General features: G+C 49.4%; 5 protein-coding genes across 5 annotated transcripts; 1 reads left to right on the top strand and 4 right to left on the bottom strand.

Annotated features, from left to right (window-relative positions):
* Window positions 1–736: 736 nt before the first annotated feature.
* On the bottom strand, window positions 737–3,617 carry ASPBRDRAFT_137236 (GTPase-activating protein RGD2; the record flags this gene model as incomplete). Its single annotated transcript, XM_067618873.1, has 5 exons — window positions 737–1,725; window positions 1,781–1,966; window positions 2,019–2,114; window positions 2,172–3,315; window positions 3,387–3,617. The coding sequence occupies 5 exons, from the start codon at window positions 3,615–3,617 to the stop codon at window positions 737–739; spliced, it is 2,646 nt and encodes an 881-aa protein (XP_067473963.1).
* A 1,323-nt stretch (window positions 3,618–4,940) lies between these two features.
* Window positions 4,941–7,103, bottom strand: ASPBRDRAFT_48664 (amino acid permease GAP1). The gene is made up of 3 exons (XM_067626136.1): window positions 6,766–7,103; window positions 6,272–6,689; window positions 4,941–6,206 (listed from the first exon to the last, which is right to left on the bottom strand). Exons 1-3 carry the CDS (start codon window positions 7,040–7,042, stop codon window positions 5,144–5,146), a joined length of 1,758 nt encoding a protein of 585 aa, XP_067473962.1. The 5' UTR covers window positions 7,043–7,103; the 3' UTR covers window positions 4,941–5,143.
* A 5,483-nt stretch (window positions 7,104–12,586) lies between these two features.
* ASPBRDRAFT_48663 (RNA-binding protein LSM5) lies at window positions 12,587–13,565 on the bottom strand. The gene is made up of 7 exons (XM_067626135.1): window positions 13,502–13,565; window positions 13,391–13,441; window positions 13,262–13,318; window positions 13,156–13,194; window positions 13,064–13,091; window positions 12,888–12,951; window positions 12,587–12,821 (listed from the first exon to the last, which is right to left on the bottom strand). Exons 2-7 carry the CDS (start codon window positions 13,413–13,415, stop codon window positions 12,783–12,785), a joined length of 252 nt encoding a protein of 83 aa, XP_067473961.1. The 5' UTR covers window positions 13,416–13,441; window positions 13,502–13,565; the 3' UTR covers window positions 12,587–12,782.
* A 358-nt stretch (window positions 13,566–13,923) lies between these two features.
* On the top strand, window positions 13,924–15,403 carry ASPBRDRAFT_59507 (3'-5' exonuclease; the record flags this gene model as incomplete). Its single annotated transcript, XM_067628066.1, has 3 exons — window positions 13,924–13,955; window positions 14,005–15,152; window positions 15,225–15,403. 3 exons carry the CDS (start codon window positions 13,924–13,926, stop codon window positions 15,401–15,403), a joined length of 1,359 nt encoding a protein of 452 aa, XP_067473960.1.
* Window positions 15,378–17,104, bottom strand: pex10 (ubiquitin-protein ligase peroxin 10). The gene has a single exon (XM_067626134.1). It carries the CDS (start codon window positions 16,963–16,965, stop codon window positions 15,829–15,831), a length of 1,137 nt encoding a protein of 378 aa, XP_067473959.1. The 5' UTR covers window positions 16,966–17,104; the 3' UTR covers window positions 15,378–15,828.
* Between the last annotated feature and the right edge of the window lie 71 nt (window positions 17,105–17,175).

Below are 17,175 nucleotides of genomic sequence, written 5' to 3'. Positions count from 1 at the left end.
CGACTTTGCATGTGACGTGATATATGATATGATGCTATACAATGAACTGGACAATAGGAATCCGCAGCAAAGTATATCGCTTATAGAGGCAAAAAGAAAAGAGACCAACTTAACCGAGGTCAAATGGATAGAGAAGAAAAATACAAGACGAGATAAGTTGAACACAACAGAGCAGAGCAGCTATGCATACATAACGTACAATGACCACAATCAAGTGAGAACACAAAAGGATCGGAAAAGGAGGAGCAACAAAAGATGTTGGGTATGTGAAAGGGGAAAGAAAGATGAAAGAGAGGCATATAGATGTAGATAGGTAGATAGATGGATAGCTGATGACAAAAAGAACCTAACAAATTCAACAGGGCCGCCGCCAATGGAAACACAAGCAAAATACACGCACGACACAAGACACTATTCTCAAGCAATAAGACCTGCTTTAGGTTGAGATGGTGCTTGTTGGGTTGCGTGTATGAAGGCGAGTCCAGGGGTCAAGGCTTATTTTTTACGGAAGTCAGCAATGCTAGTCGGTACCCTTGGTATTATCGTAGGCCCCCCGGTGTTTCTCTTGTCTTGCCTTGTATTCCCCGGGAAATTGGTGGCGGCAGCGTCATCGTTCGTTCCTTGGAAGAAAAGAGGATATGATAAAGGTAACAAAACATTCTTTTCTGAGCCTGGCTCTGCCATCTCCTCTCTTGGAGTGAGACAGGTAGGAGGCTTCTATAAGTCATAGACACGTCTAGTCATCGTCCATTGGCTTGTCTTCCAATGTGACGCCCTTCGGCTCGGTCTCGGCGAGACTACTGCGCTTGCTGTCTGTGCCGCTCTCCGTGCTTGCAACGGTCGGGAAGCTGGAACGGTTTCCGAGGCCGGGTTTGCGAGTGTAGGAAACGCTAGACCGGGAGATCGTCGACGAGCGCTTCTCGGTATCTTGGGTGGGAGTTGTGGTTGGGGTCACAGAAGCGTCCGATTCCGCGGCAGGGGGAGGACTGGCACTACCCGATGAGGGGCTTGTGCTGGCGGCAGCGGAAACAGGAGATTCGCTCAAGGTGCCGTTAGTGGTGGGCTCAGGACCGTTGATGTTCACGCTTGTCATCTGCTCCGCAGCAGTGGGAGATTCGCTGTTGATGGGAACATCCAGGCTGCTACGGGTGATGGTCCGTCTTTCAGTGGGACTCGTCACGTTGACGGGGAAACGTCGGGTCTCCGAAGCGCCGCTGGAACGGTCGCGGCGATGCTTCTGGGGCGCAGCCGGGCTATTGGCACGGCTGCGGTCGAGAATAGCACGGTTCCGGGCCTCCATTGCGGCCCGACGGTTGCTCTCATCCGTGCTGATGGCGCGAGGACGACTGGTGGATCCACTGACCCCCAGGGCACTTGACTGGCGTTTCAGTTCACCAAAGATGGCATCCTTGTGAGCGAATAGATCGCGGATGAGGCGGTAGCTGTGCCGTTCGTTCATCGTAAGGCTGCTTTCTGTGCGGGGACGGAGGATGCAAGGAGACAGCGTCTGAGCAAGTGCAGAGACATAAGTTTCGTCGGCAGATGTAAGGTCAATCAAGCGCGTGAAATGGGTCATAATAGCGTCAAGCGTGGCAATGTTGTTGAGACGGAGTTGTCCAAGAGTGCTTTGCAGGACCTTGATGCGGCCCTCTTCCGTGGTCTCATGAGCAGTAGTCGAGTAGATCGTCTTGACAATTTCGTAAACTTGAGAAGAAACCAGAGAGTCTACGGCAGCTGTTAGTCTTGTATCATGGAAGTAAAGGTAAGGATGTGTACGAACCTGGCAACTCAAGGAGGTACAGTTTTAGAACACTCGCGATGATGGGGATTTCGTATTTCTCCAAGATTTCGTTATAATCCGCTTTGCTGTTGTTCAATGCGCTACGGAGGTGGTGTGTCGCTGCTAAAGGCACATCATAAAGCCAGATCGCACGTCGTGCCTCGTCACCCTCAAGGTCAGGGTAGCCTACCCAAGTTAGATTTAAAGCATTCCAAAGCGGTAGTCTATGCCAACTTACGATTGTCCAGGTAGGTCAGCAGAGTGGTGACCACGATGGGAACCCGCTTGCGGTCGGCTCTGGCTCTTGCTTCAAGGTCAACACCGAAATTTTGATCTGAAACGGGTTAGCAAACACCGAAGCCTCTCTATATCCAGTCGGCAGAGTGCATACCTTCCACAGATCCGTAGTAGTTCTCATACGCCTGCACACGAGGTACGAAACCACCGGTCCGGTAGTTCTCTAAAAGGTAACGAAGATCGCCTAGCGGCTGAATGGTCTCTTGGTAGAGCATCATGTGGTCAACCGTGCTCTGCAGGTTGGGAATGACATTGCTGATGGCGCCCGAGAAATCCAGGATCACAGCCTTGATTGCCTTGAGGCGATCAAGCTCACACTGCTCCATGAAGCGCAAGTTTTCAACAACCTCCTCCTCAAGCTTGCATCTAATCATGTCCAGCTTGCGTACTGCGGATTTGTACCGTTCATCGGCCTCGCGAGCTTCCCTGCGCAACTTCTCCGCCGGTGTCTCGTTGGGGTAGGGGTTGTTGAGAGGATTCCAGCCGGCCAGCATCTCAGAAACAGAGGTCAGCGGAGACTCACTGCCGTCCTCACTTGTTGCCACAGAAGTTACGCGCATAAGAGGCTTCTTCTTCTCTGGGACACCGGTGATCTGGAACACCTTAGGGCGCCACTGGTAGCGCATCTTGGAGCTGTTCGCGAAGGTGCTGCCCATGTTGCCGACCAGGCGGAGAAACCCATTATCAACGAGATCCTGCCCGATTCTCTCCGAATAGGTGATACTAGTTCCGTTCAGGTACTTCTGGGTATAATCCACAATATCCGCACCGGTCGATGTGTTCTGATATGTGCCAATGATCGGTACCTTGACCTCGCCAATCTTGATGGTTTCCAGCATATGTGTCAGAAGCTTCTTCAAATCCTCCGGAGGGTAGATGCGATCGCCAATCTCCACGGGTTCTTCCTCCTCCTGTTCTTCGGGCAAAACGATCTTGGGGGTGGGCTTGATTTTCGGACTCGTTTCGGGGGCCTGGAAAGCAAGTTTGTTTTCTTCCTCCAGATCTTCAACCACACGACACTTGTTGAAATAATGGCTTCGGAGCTTCTTGACCAGCTCCACCTGCTTTGTATGTTCTTTGATTCGAGCCTGGAGATCATCGTGGGAATTTTGGATTCGAGCCTCGTGCTGGTCGCACCAACGCCTGAAGGGATTGACGACTAGCTCCCGAATGTTCGACGCGATCTTCTGGTGGTTCTTGGATGCCTCGACCATTTCCGTGCGAACTCCCTCGTAAGCCTAGAATCAGAAATACCTGATATTAGTACCACCGAGATCAGAGCCTTCCGCACGAGTAGAGAAGTACCAACCTTCCTCACGCTTGCCCCGTCATCTTTTCCGAATCCCGTTTGCGTGACCCGATCCACGGTCGGCGCAATATCCCCCAATTTCAGACCATACTGTTCCTCCGCATCTGCGCGCATAGAAGCAATAGTGATGATCTGCTTGTTCTCGACGGCGCCTTGTTGGAGTTTCCCGTAAAGCACCCCCAGACCGGTGGCGTAGTCGGGGGTCCAGAACGAATCCGCGAAACCAGGCATATTGAAGGAACCAGGCAAGCTGACGTCAACGGAGAATTGCTTTGGTTCGGACTTGAAGCGATGTGCGCGATCAAGCTGAGAGCGAAATTGAACCTAGAGGGAAACGGCCGGCGTTCGTCACCGACTCTAGGCGACCAGTGTAAACTTTCCGATGCACCACCACCAAAAAAGACGCTGCGTTAAGAGGAATGCCGATAAGAATGCCTAGAAGCAACGGAGAGAAACCAGCTCTGTTTTGCAAGCGCCGGATAAATAACCACCTCTGACGGGATGCTATAGTGGCACACAGCGGCTGCGAGGAGACATAGGCCCGGTGACGGGTATGCGAGGGCGGCTACAGGAGACCAGTTAGGTTGGTGAGGAGAGGGGGGTGTAAATTGGGTCGAAAGCGTGAGAAACAAGGGGAGTACAAGAGAAGACGTGAACAAGCAATAGTAAAGCAGAAAAGAGAGAGAGAGAGAAGATAGAAGGAACGTTAAAAAGGAAAAAGGTGGTCAAATTGCAACGGGGGGTGGGTGGAAGTTTAGTTAGTTGCAGTATGAGACAGCCAGACGGATGACAACAGGGGAGACTGGATCTTAGGTTCAAGGTTGGCCGAGATCTTTTGGAAAGGAAAAGCAACTTTCTCGCCCGGCTCTTCTTGGGCTTCTCCGTCATGCGTAATTTACCGCTTTACCGACCTGAAACTAGACCGTTGGCGCCTCAGCTATCACGTGTGGTTGCCGGGTGGCTATTTTTGGGGGCTCCGTGAAATATTACGCTATTACAGCTTGTCTTAGATTGATTTCCCCCAACCACGCCTGATGTTTCCTAGTTCTTTAGGGCTGGTGGGAATTTTGGGAAGACCCATAGCAGCACCGGTCACCCAAAATAATGGGAGAGGAAAAGAGCCGAACTCTCAGATCATTACCCAGGAAGGAAGGCTACGAAGACGATTGCTTCCACTAGACACAAAGGAGGAGAACTGGTGGTCGACAAGGCGTTAGTAATCTGGCACATCTGCACCCACTGATCTTCCCCTGTATGTATAGACAGCGTAGATACGCCATCAATACTCCGTAGGTATTTTTTGGTTCCTTACTTGTCTGTTGGTCTCCAGGTGCAAACACGCCAAGCCTGGAGATTGGCAGCAGATCCAAAACACGGCATTGCCGACAGTTGCTGTCATGTTGCTTTTTTGGCACCACAAAGTCGACATGTTTCTATTCTTAGAGTCTATATCATTGATCTAAACACGAAAATCCATACAATTGATCTCAATTCGTTCATTGTCAAGATATCTTCTTTCAGTTCCTAATAGTGATGACGGTCTTCGTCGAGTACATGATCTCATACAGTGAACATTCGCCATCCGATGCATCGAATCAGCGCTGATCAATATGCGAATTTATGGACATAATTCTGAAGAGGGAGGCATGATCATAGTCATACATTATTCAAGCGCAAAAGGGGAAATCGATGGAAGAAAACACAGCCCAAGCATGAAACAAGCCCCAACACCTTGGAAAATTTAAAGCCAACCCAGCTTAGCAGAAGAACTTCCACACCTTCTTCCACGCAGGCCAGGCCGCCTGTTCCGCCTTTTCCTCTTCGATGAGCGCTTGGATGTCGAGATCGCGACGACCGGTCTGGAGATCCATGTCCTTGGCCCGGACGAAGGGGGTCTTGAACCAAAGCTTGTAGGGGATGTAGAAGGCCAACACGACCGGCGCAGCAAGGTAATTGGAGAAGAAGTTGGAAACCAACTCAGCAGCTGACATGTCAGCATAGCCGCTGGGTGCGAAGCCAACCCAGAACTGAGCAATCAGAACGAGACAGTTGAAGATGAGCCCAATCCAGGAACCAATAACACCAGGCTGGGACCGGAAAGCCAGCTCATCGAGGCTGTGTCCTTGCAATTTCCAAGCGCGACGGAAGCGGATGTGGCACAGGCAGACTGAGCCCCAGGTGAAGATGGAGGAAAGACCCGAGATGGCCATCATCCATGTGAATGCCTCGGACTCCTTATCGGAAGCGGCCAGGAATCCAAGTAAACCGAACGCCGAGGCGACAATGAGAGCTGGAAGAGGACGGCCCTTGCGATCGATGTAGGCAAAGATTTTGGGAGCCTGCTGTTGCTCAGCCAGGGCCGCCAGGGTTCTCGAAGAGCCGTAGACAGCTGCATTGCCAACGGAGAGCACAGCAATCATGATGACAACGTTCATAACAGAAGGCAGTCCAGAAATTCCCGCATTCACAATGGAGATGACGAACGGGGACGCTTTGGCATCGGCGCTAGACGATCCATCGAGCAGTCGAGAATCGTTGTAGGGCACAAGGAGGCCGACCAAGGTAAGAGACACAATGTAGAAGAGGGTGATACGCCAGAACACCTGCTTGACGGCGGTCGGGAGCGATTTCCGAGGATTCGCGGTCTCTGCGGCGGCAAGGCCAACCAGCTCAGTACCCGCAAATGCAAATGCAGCATTCACGAAAACACTGCAAAGACCCTTGAAGCCGTTGTGAAAGGCACCTGGGTCATGCCAATATCTTCCACCAATGTATCCACCATGGGGCCCGCCGCCACAAGTCAGGATGATACCGAGAATGCTGCATGAAGTCAGTAAACCCTCACCTCATCATAAATATTCGAGGGGCAGATCTGATAGACTCACATGAAGCCAACTACGGCGGTGACCTTGATGATGGAAAACACAAACTCTGCTTCACCATAACCCTTGACACCGAACATGTTGATGGACACAATGACCGTCCAGAAAATAGCGACCCAGGCAGCATTGGAGACGCCCGACTCCCAGTAATCGACAGTCAAGGAGGCGGCGACAATCTCAGTGGGTAGGGTCACGAGCCACTGCAGCAGATAATTCCAGCCCATGGCGAAACCCCAGGCGGGATCGATGAAGCGAGTGGAATAGTGCGAAAACGAACCAGCGACAGGGAAGAGAACGGCCATTTCACCCAGCGCGTGCACTGTGCAGTAAAGCATGCAGCCGATCAAAGCATAAGCGATCAGGACCGAGGCTGGACCTCCGGCCGCCAGGACGCTTCCAGACCCGACAAAAAGACCAGTACCTAAAAAGCGCACATGCAGTCAGCAAGGGCGAAGGCCAGATGGCGTGCATCTCGGCATGAAAGAGACCATGCATACCAATTGAACCACCAATTGCGATCATCTGAAGGTGGCGACCTTTGAGTTTGCGCGCCAGTGGGGAACTAGCAGTGTTCTGAGCGGCATTCTCGATATCGAAGGTCTTCCCATCGTGACCCGGTTCGTGATGCGACGAGGCACGAGCATTGGGATCTCTCTTGAAACTATCCAATATGCGCTGGCCAACGCTGCCTTTGGTCGCTTCCGATTCGCCGTAGAGTGGAGGAGCATCGCCGAACGAGGGCTCCGACTTGGGTTCAATGAAATCTTTCTCCATGGCTGAAAGGGTTGTGACACTGGTTGCGATGGTATACAACGACTCAAATGGAACAAAAAAACGAACAACGTGTTCACCAAAGCCAGTCCAGCAACGTTAGGGGAGAATGGGAAGAGAGGGTGAGGAAAGTAGTAGGAGAGTGTGGTTGAGAGGAGGGGAAGCAACTCCAGAGATGATGATGAATGTTGGTTTGCAGGCCGTGCAAGTGAAGGTATCTCAAATCCCCAATATAGTAACAGTAGGGGAAGAGCTTAAGGGAATATCGACACCGTTGGGGGAAACGGGCGGCAGGTGTTTTTTACTTCTTTCCCGTAGAGAAGTGGAATCGGGGAAATGGGAGATTCCCTCTGAGACATTATTTATTGCTGGCCAGGATGCAGGGGTTTTTATTTTATTTAAATAAGAACTGGGCGATATAGGTCACAGCAGGAATCCCCGACGGTTCCAACCCACCCATGGGCGTAATTACGGCCCCAGTCCACGAGCAGTGGGAAGAACCACTTAACAAGCTCAGCAGGTCCAGTTGCGGGCCTGATATCGGCCATAATCCATGTGGCCGAGCCAAACGGGCAGGGAGGCCGCAGATTACTAGTGGAGGCAAACGTCTTGCTGCGACTCGAGCTGGGCCCATGAATAGCCGGATGCGCTCTGTCTACTTACTTTCGAGTTATGGGGGGAAAAGGCTAAACTGTAAACTGGTGTGCGACAAATAGAGGACAACCAATCGGTGACAGCGTCGCGTTGACCATGGGCCCGGGGGAATCCCTCGAGTACCACCTCATTGATTAAGAGCAAGAGAAGGATACTTAATGGATCTGATTGGTGGTTCCGCAAGGCATTATTAACTGTTACTCTTTGCTTTAGGGATGATTATTACGACCTGCAAACAACTAAAACGCCTCCCAAGATAACTGGTTATCGGGGGGGTTACTACTACTACTACTAACTTACTGATAAGCCAAAACAAGCCACCCTCCCTCTGCTGCTTAGGCTCCCGGCGCTGCGTCTTACGATGGCACGTTGTAACACCCCTTCTAGATCCGCTTGGATTTTTATCAAACGACAAGTATTAATGCTCTACTATCCACGATGATTCTATCTTCGTCTGTATGAAAGAGAATTTAAGGAGAGGGGATTAATGGAAAAGGGAGTGTCTTGATCTACACCAGTTGGCTGAAGCTGCAGTCGCAACAGCGATCGGGCTGACGGGGGAAATAATGAAATTGAAAATCACCTCATCATCAGTGACGGAAGAAGGTAGTATTTTTCTTCATTTAAGGTTTCCACGCCACTATGACCTCGTTAATTTCCGAACCAATACCACACTGTCCCCTACAACTAGGTTCATCGTGTGATTCAAAAGCAGCAAAGCAGTCGATGGAGGCTTCTCTCGCTGCCAGTATGGTTCATGGTTTCATGATTCCAAGTAGCAAGTAACTAAATGACCTGAGTTTCAGGGATGGGTTGATGCCTATCTCTCCGGTCCTCACTAGGCTAGCTATCTCGCTATCTTGGCTTTCTGCGGTCCATGGACCCCCCCAGGGTTCCATCCTGGGGTGGAGACCCGCCCCAAACAATCCACCCTTATCTCCGGCCCAAAGTACTACTAGTACTCTTTGTACTCACCTTATCTCTGCTGGTTTCTTTCTTCCCCAGCTTAAATACTTATCAGGTTATCATGGCACCTCCCCCCTTCACTGCTGGTGCCTCGTTGGGGGGCAAAACCACGTACCTAATAATTTGTAGTCATTTTTGCTTCCGTTTATTTTCTATCTTTTCTTTTTTCCCCCTCGATTTTGATTGTGCTACTCAGCTCGTAAGTATCAGAATCGTGCTTGGCGCCCCATGTGCATGGAAGGTAGTAGTCTATCCTCTTAGCATCTCGTATTATCCCACAGTAGAAATCCGTCCGCTGCCGCCTATCATAATCCACGTGTCCCGCTTCTGCCCGAGTTATGACAAGTTAGGACTTACTACAAGTACTATCTCAGCTAATGGGTAACCTACAGGAAAAAATACCTACGCTACTAGAATGGATTCTCCTGCAACATATGTTTCTAATCTTCTACTAGGGCAAATCAGACCTCATAGTGAATTACTCTGACCTCTCTTCTTCTTCAGTAACTGGCCGGTCCTGGCGAGAATTAGTGGACTTTCCGAGGTATTTTCTTTTAGGAAGGAAGCATAACCGGCTGGAGGCGCCAAAACTAAAACTAAATCATCTCCGCACCCACAGAATTTACGCGGCTGGGGTTGGAGCCAATCAGACCGCGGATGCAGGGATGTTGATAAGCTCTTGTTGCGGTCGGTTCGGTGAGTTCATTTTTCTGCCTATCAAGACATTATCCACGCCCCCTTCGTACTATACTACCTCCGTCGTGGTCCGGTTCCTAACCGACTTGATCATCAGAACAATATCCGTTTAAGGCCATTCGATGTTATAGAGCGCTCAGGTACATCACTACTGATGCCTGTGTCATGATGGCGCAACATATGAACAAGGTAACGAATTAGTATACAGACAGCCACAAACCGTACTCAGGAGCTCATCTCGCACACATGAACAACAAGGCACAGTCATTGTCCATCAGTTGCCACCCCTTCCCATCACTACTCTTTCCTTTTTCTACACAGTAGTACTACAGTTCCTCATAGATCCTGAAGGAAGGCTCGGTATTAAGATATTAGTGGCTACTATCCCTTGCTTATTCCAATCCTGGCTGGATTCTGGAACGTTTGCCTGTCATTTGGCTTCGGTTCTCCTGATCGATCGGGCCTCTAAGCTTTGCACTACACACCCGCTCGCTCACCCCGTACGTTCGTCCCTGCTAGGGGAACCCATGGAAGACCGATAGAAGCCAGTGGTTTTCCTTCTCTCGGCGCGAGAGCTTGACGAGGCCGTTGAATCAGAATGTCCGAATTACTGCTTAGTCTATCCCCTCTGGAGTCCTTCAATCAGGTTTCCATGGTATTTAGTGGCAATGTCGGATATCGCCGGCTCGTATAAGCCGTCCATGGTTCGTCGCCAGGTCTTCCCTTATGCCAGGGGTTTGTTGATTTGCCTCTTGCGAGGTTCCCTATTTCTTTTTGGTAGGAGCTAGCTCTACTGATTTGCCTCTGGAGTGGTGCCATTCCAGAGAATCAATCTATGGCTCACGTCTTCGCATGACATGTCTGACACCGGATGCAATAATGGGGATAGCTTCGGGCAAAGCACAGCCGTGCCATGTGGCCATGTGAAATGTGGTGCTACACTGTCTGCCTGTTGGTCTGTCAGTCTGGCTGTCTGGGCAAGACCATGCAACTTCTTCGAGAAGCTGCAGATGGTAGCCTGACGCCTGGGCCGCTCCGCTCTAGCTACTATCTTTCTAGTTGCTGCCAATGCTCCGACATGCAGCCCTGCCATATTAGTCCATAACAGAAGATGTTAATGCTGCGGACCCCCTTCTCAGTGTCATGAGCTGTGCCCGAGCGGGAAGCGGATACTTCAACTAACATAGTAATCTGCAAGGCTAAGAAAAAAGTAAAACCAGAATCCAATCTTATTGCCAGCTGAAGGGACTCGTGCGAAGAGTAGTACATCAGCACCTGTATAGAAGCAGGAAATCCCCACTATACCACCACCGGAAAGGACAAGATTCCCAGTTTCCCACAGTACACTTTCACCGGCCCGGTGCGAATCTGAGTAAGAGATCTACAACGTTTCTTTGGTCAAGCGACTATGTAGCTACCAGCAAGCGTTGGGATGGATACCCACTGGGCAGCTGTGCGACCGGTCCGGTCACTCGCAGGAAGAGCTTACATGGACACTACACAGAGCCTTGCTCTATCTACCGAGGTCGAACGTTCGAATGTCAATAAAGATAATGAGGCTGTGCTAACTCTAGACCCAGCCGGGTCTATGCGCCCTCAAGGCTGTCTCTTGAAATTGCCCCTTGCTGCTACAACATGACCAGAGGCAAATCAATCAATCCAGTGCGGCCAACAAACCCATCCAGTAGTACGTAGTTATCGAGTAGGGTCCTCAGGCTCTATCCATGGGGCGGTACGCCCCATAACTATACGAAAGCAAGCATTGAAAAGCTAAAAGCAACTGAGTATACAGACTACGGTATCTAGAAAGAATGAAGTAAATAGTAATTGAGTTACAACACACATACACACACACAAAAGTCCCAACTTAATAGCTCATCAAAGTACACTACACGACACGACACGACATGATTCCTAGCTCGTAGTGACTCCTCCCGCCCGTCCCTCGGCACTGCGGCAGAAGGCACGGAAAAAGCTAAAAATCCCCGCAAACCAACAACTCAAACCCATGAATCAGTGTTAGTGACATGACACTAATGATTTGACCCCAAAAGTTATCTACGTAGTATTCATTTTCCTCAGTTTAAACCATGGCTCCTTTCGGGGATAGTCCGAGAACCTCTCTCAAGTACGTAATTTTGGGGCTATAAGTACCTAAATTAAAGTTACTTGGGTAGTTTTAGTGTATAAACTCAGCTGACTGACTGACTTGGAACTCGCCCACTTTTATTTTTGCGGGGAAACAATCTGTTACATAATAGTTTCCATTTCCCCCGCAGAACAGACCATGCATGATGCCATGCCATGCCATGCCCATGTTTACCCCGGCTTTTCTTTTTCGATTATCTGTTTCTCTCGGACATCCTTGGGTCTTGGGGTTGGGGAACGTCTGGGGTAAATTGGGTTTAAAGGTGATGCGACGCTGGTGGTTTGGTTCCGGGGGACTGTGGCGGGTGTGTGGGGGTTGTTGCTGTTGAAGTTTGGGGATGAGTGGTCGGACTGATGGATAGATTGCGTGTGGGAGGAAGAAGATAGATGAGGGTCGAGTAGAATGCCTATTTAGGTACTAGTAGTATTATCACTACTTCGGTGCTTAGGTAGTAGGTAGCTGTTAGTTGCTGGCTGGTAGGTAGGAAGTAACATCCACAGTGTGCTTACGTATCTGTTTCCAAGCTTTTAGCCTGTTATGTAGACACTAGTGTTGTTCAAGATTGTAGCACTTAACTATCCACATCATACTACATGATTTTTGCTACACAGCATTTTGAAACACCGTTGTACTGATTAGGAAATATATCGTGAGAAGTGTATTCAATGGGAATATCTATGATATATCGGAAGTCTACTTGTGTTCTCATTATTAGATGTATAGTAGTACTACTAGTAAGTACTGAGTAGTATATAATATACCTCAGGTGCTAGTACTAATCTATCCATGCTGCTGCGGACTACTAGTATATGCTTTCTTTGTCCAGCGAATGTTGTCCGATCATTTGTATCTGCTTTTTGGCTCAATCACTGCTGACCAGTACCTGCGTTGGGGCTCCTTGCAGAACAAGTGATCCTGCATACTAGGACTGTACTTTGGGCCTGTTTTCCCAGTAGGAGGGGGTTTTGTAAGACGGTAACATATAATCGATAGGACTTGAACGGTGTTACTTCCGCGTGGCCTTCAACGTGTTAATATCGTGTCTTTGGACAGTATAAATAGTGGCAAAAAGAGTAAGAGGGGTCTACTACGAAGAGTTATTCTGTGGTCTGATTGGGACATTTGCAGCTAATTGTATCTCTAAATCCCAATACCTTAGTGCTCAGGCTTTGATGTCAGAAGTAAACTCCATCATCACTACCTTCTATCTCAATCATGAGCATTCATTCATTCTAGAATTATTTTGGCATAAAGAAGAAGAATCGTGGATATCATGACCTAAGAGCTACCGACGGGTCCCTCACCACCGGGGATCAACTGAATAATAAAGAGTGTTAGTCTGGAGCATGATCAATAACACAGTGGGAGTGACTGGACGCATACCATGCAGACGTTGTTTCCATTCAACAGGATCTTGGGCAGCTTCACTTGAGAGCCGGTGTAATCGCTATTGAATTCTTAGTAGATGTTCCTTACTTCACTCACAGAACGACAGCGAAGAATAAACGAGCCTCGGGGGTAAAAAAAACTCCATTCAAATAGCAGATAAAGGGACTTACAACTCAGTCACGTCCTCCAGAACCATGTCTGCAGCAAATTAGTTCAAGTTCAAACTCGTGCATCGTACACCCAGGATAGGAAATTTACTTACTGACGTAGTCATCGAATCCAAGTAGCGTCCCAGAGAATTCTGAATGCATGTTAGCTAGCTAGCTTATCGTCTACCCCTCCCCCGCAGGAGAGATATCCAAGCAGACCTTTGTCATTCTTCATGATGACCCATATCCTGGATCCGACACACTTGTCGATCAGTTCTGTCGCACAAGTTAGCAATTAATCGTTCAAAAGAATGCCATGTATACGCGGCTTCTGACAGGGTCATTTACCAAGAGGAAGAAGTTGTGACGCCATTGCGGATTGATTAGTTTATTAAGCAGCTACTTTCATCTCAGCAAGTATCCCTTAAGATGTGCAGTTTATCTCCATAGACGACTTACTTTTTGTCTTCTAGGTGGAGAACACGAACCCTTCGCCTAGATTTGATATAGAAAATGAAGCGAGCGGACTTGACGAACGGATGCTGGAATGATTCCATCCAGACATTCTTGGCGGTCCCCGGTGGCAGAGTTTATCCGGCCCGGATAGCCTGCCCCAATCAGATCTACAATCGCGGTCCGCTTCGTCGGGGTGATTTTCAGGTACGCCCTGTCACTTTGTCTGTTTCAAGGCGGCAGAAATCCAACATGATAAATTAGTCGAGCAGAGTGTTATGTGCTATATTTGTATCATGGACTTCTTTCAGTTGGATTGCTTTGCGTGACTTGTGAGACTTGACGCGATCTTTAAAGACCGGTGGCGGTGATAGAAGAGCCGGCGGCAAGCGTCACTTTAATTATTCTCTTGAGCTCGTCTAGTACTTATGGCTCACCGCGAACTAACAGCTATGCCTTGGTAATCCCACCCCGTTTCACGAGGAAACAAATACTTACTTTTATATTAGCTTGGTTAATGGATATATGTACATACATTCTCAGGCCACCATAACAGCCATTCGCTCAAGGTCGCTGCGCAGGCCGTGCGTCTTGATTCAGTACATGACGCCGAATGGCTTAACGAGCAGGTCGTCTTCTACCTTGGATAGAAGTCGCTGCTTTGCTCGTTCCATTTCGAGCAAGTATGAGAGATGCGCTATACAGAGCCTACCAGAAACAAGGCGTCTCTCCTCCAGGATCCACACTTGGTCCTGTGAACTAAAATCCCGGCCTTCACAGGCCAGCAACTCGAGATGTTGCTATCAGACCTCTCCATATACGGGACTTTCAAAACTTGCATTTCATGATCGCTGGATCTCAGCTCATGGAACTCCAGCACAAAAAAGATGTTATAGCTCGACTACAGTCCCGCGACCAATGATCGACAGTAAAGATGTCGAAGAACTCCAGACACCAGAAACTTCAGTACTGCTAGCCAGGTCACATACATTGGCTCCAATCAACAATGACATAGACGAGCCTGCCCCGGAAAATCACCCGGCAGCAGAGGAGCCAAAACCAGTCCTCACACCAGCGGAGGACCCCCCAACCCCCAAATTCTGGAGCCACACCATGCTCAAGAGCCCCGAAGGCAAGAACATCATTGTGCATTACTGCAAAACACTCAAAAGCAGCGAAGACGTTGCGCGACTCTTTCTACATGACAAGATCCTCGGCTTCGACATGGAATGGAAAGCGCAGGCCTCCGCCTGGAACAGCATCCAAGACAACGTCTCCCTGATCCAAGTCGCAAACCGGGAGCGGATCGCTCTCTTCCATGTCGCGCTCTTCAGACCAGGTAGAAAACTCAGCGACCTGGTCCCTCCATCGTTGAAACAAATTATCGAATCCCCAGATATCACGAAGCTCGGAGTCTCAATCAAAGCAGACTGCACCCGCCTCCGCAAGTATCTCAAGATCGACGCGCACGGGATCTTTGAGCTGAGCCATCTGCACAAGCTGGTGAAATACTGCCAGACTAACCCGAAACTCATCAACAAGCGACCTGTCAATCTCAGCGAGCAGGTCGAGGAGCATTTGGGGCTCCCCTTGGAGAAAGCGGAAGATGTGAGGTGCAGTGATTGGACGGTGTCTTTGAGCTATCGTCAGGTTCAATGTAGGTTTTATTCTATTTGTCAACTTTTGATTGCTGATACGTGGTTAACGAGTGCACTAACTATTGGTGTAGATGCTGCATCCGATTCTTATGCTTGTATCTGCTTGTTTGATACTATGAATGCGAAGCGGAAGGCCCTCGACTCTCGGCCTCCGTTGCCTGCTCATGCGGATTTGGATCTGCCGATTCGTATTGTGCGAGAGCCGACCGTGACGACGGTGCCGGATGATGTTGAAGTGATCAAGCCTTGATGGCTTACTTCGTGGAAGCAGAGTGACGATACAAAGGAGTTGGATGGTGTCACAGCACTTGCATTCTTCCGTGAGCAGACGGGTTAGTTGCTGCTTGGAATAGACATAGCGACTTGATGTGTTTCATTGAAGGTTGGAACAAGCAGGTTTCAAGGCCATACTCTCCGAATATTTGATCTATATTGATCACAGAGCTAGAACATGATATGATACCCCTGCTAGAATCAACATATACAGCTATATCGCCAGGAACTGAATAGAAAGTCATTTACAATTGAGTCTGCCAAGATTGCCTCTGAAATGAAAGGGGTATAATTATAGACAAGAAGACATGATACAGTCATGTGTATCAACAGCGCTGTAAAATAGGAACATCATGATATCAGCACCTGTAAAGTCATAAGATCGAAATATAATGACAAGCATCATCCTCTCAAAGGCAGTACTTTCGACAAGAGCACCTCCTGCCGACAAAGAGGGCACTCGGGCTTCTCCCGTACCCAATCCCGCACACACGTCCAACAAAAGACGTGTCCACAGGTTGTAACACTCGGGTCCTTGAATAACTCCAGACAGAGCGTACACTTACGCTGCTGTCCTGTAGGGATCCAGGGAATCGCATTTGAATCTTCTGAGAAATCGTACCGGGCAGCAGAAGCCGGAAGGAGAGGAAGCGAGGAGGGGTTCTCGAGAGACGATATCAGAGAGCTTCCATACTGCTTCATACCACCGTCTGCTTCAAGCTCACTATTTTCATTTTCCTGTCCCAGATCGGCCCCGACCTTCTTGATATGCAGGATGCCCTGTACAGCGATCTGCAAGACAAGCAGCACACCCAGGACCTCATAGCCAACACGTTGTTCACCCTCCTCCACCTTTTTCGTGAATACATATCGTAGGCCCGCAAACCGCTTCGAGAGATGGTAATAAGCGCCCGTGAAGTAGAACGTTGCGATGCTAACGGCGTATATAGGTGACAGCGACGTGATAGAATCCAGATGCTCGAGGATGTATTTCTGAATCCGCAGTTTCGTGAAGAATGACGAATCCTTGGTTGACTTCTTGTCTTTAGCTTGCTCCACTGTTGTTTTCTTGGCTTGCGATGCTTTGAACTGTTGTCGAGCGATACTGCGTTCCAATTTCGATCGCAGTCGTTGACGGAAAGCGGGGAGGATCCGCTGCAGTGTCCAGGGCAGCAAGATACTGCTCAGGATGTATCCGGCTCGTCTGGGGAGAGAAGGAAGCTGAAGGGTGTCATCTTCTAGTTGGACCAGATCGCAGTATTCTTCTCCTAGGGTTCGGTTTCCGACAAAGGTGGTCAAGGCAAAGTAAAGGATCTCGGTAAGGTGTTTGATGGCATCGGAGTGCGTGTGTGCATAGCGAGCTCCACGGAGAGAGCGCACGATTGAATGTGCTTGGCTTGTCAAACTCCCTGTCATAAAGACATCCTTCTCATGCGACCGAATGATATCTGGCGAGGTAGCAAATGGGTAGAAATAGGCCGAGGGAGAGACGGACGGTGTCGGAGCGGAGGTGGTCAAGGAGAGATCTTCGTCGGCCATTGTGAGGGTAGTGTGGGAATTTGAACGCCGGTTGAGAGAGATAATGATTGGTAGATCAATCTGGGGGAGAGCTATTCCCTCGTTGTGACAGTTATCATGGCTGGAAGAAAGAGAGAGACACAGAGATAAGGCGCGTGGGGATTATTATTGTATGGTAGCCCCCGGCATGCAGCAGCGGAACCCCCGAAAGGCGGAGGAGCAACGAGATGC

Source organism: Aspergillus brasiliensis (genome assembly GCF_001889945.1).
Source record: "Aspergillus brasiliensis CBS 101740 unplaced genomic scaffold ASPBRscaffold_19, whole genome shotgun sequence".
NCBI classification, from domain to species: domain Eukaryota; kingdom Fungi; phylum Ascomycota; class Eurotiomycetes; order Eurotiales; family Aspergillaceae; genus Aspergillus; species Aspergillus brasiliensis.
Note: the sequence above shows the minus strand (reverse complement) of the source record. Positions and strands in the feature narration are given on the sequence as shown.

Excerpts from the sequence above, each read along its gene's own strand:
- ASPBRDRAFT_48664 (XM_067626136.1), bottom strand. The coding sequence starts at position 7,042 with ATGGAGAAAGATTTCATTGAACCCAAGTCGGAGCCCTCGTTCGGCGAT. Across the intron at positions 6,690-6,765 it reads CGCAATTGGTGGTTCAATTG|GTACTGGTCTTTTTGTCGGG; the intron begins GTATGCATGGTC and ends TGCGCTTTTTAG. Across the intron at positions 6,207-6,271 it reads ACCGCCGTAGTTGGCTTCAT|CATTCTCGGTATCATCCTGA; the intron begins GTGAGTCTATCA and ends GACTTCATGCAG.
- ASPBRDRAFT_48663 (XM_067626135.1), bottom strand. The coding sequence starts at position 13,415 with ATGGCGTCACAACTTCTTCCTCTTG. Across the intron at positions 13,195-13,261 it reads CATCATGAAGAATGACAAAG|AATTCTCTGGGACGCTACTT; the intron begins GTCTGCTTGGAT and ends ACATGCATTCAG. Across the intron at positions 12,822-12,887 it reads ATGGAAACAACGTCTGCATG|TTGATCCCCGGTGGTGAGGG; the intron begins GTATGCGTCCAG and ends TTTATTATTCAG.
- pex10 (XM_067626134.1), bottom strand. The coding sequence starts at position 16,965 with ATGGCCGACGAAGATCTCTCCTTGACCACCTCCGCTCCGACACCGTCC.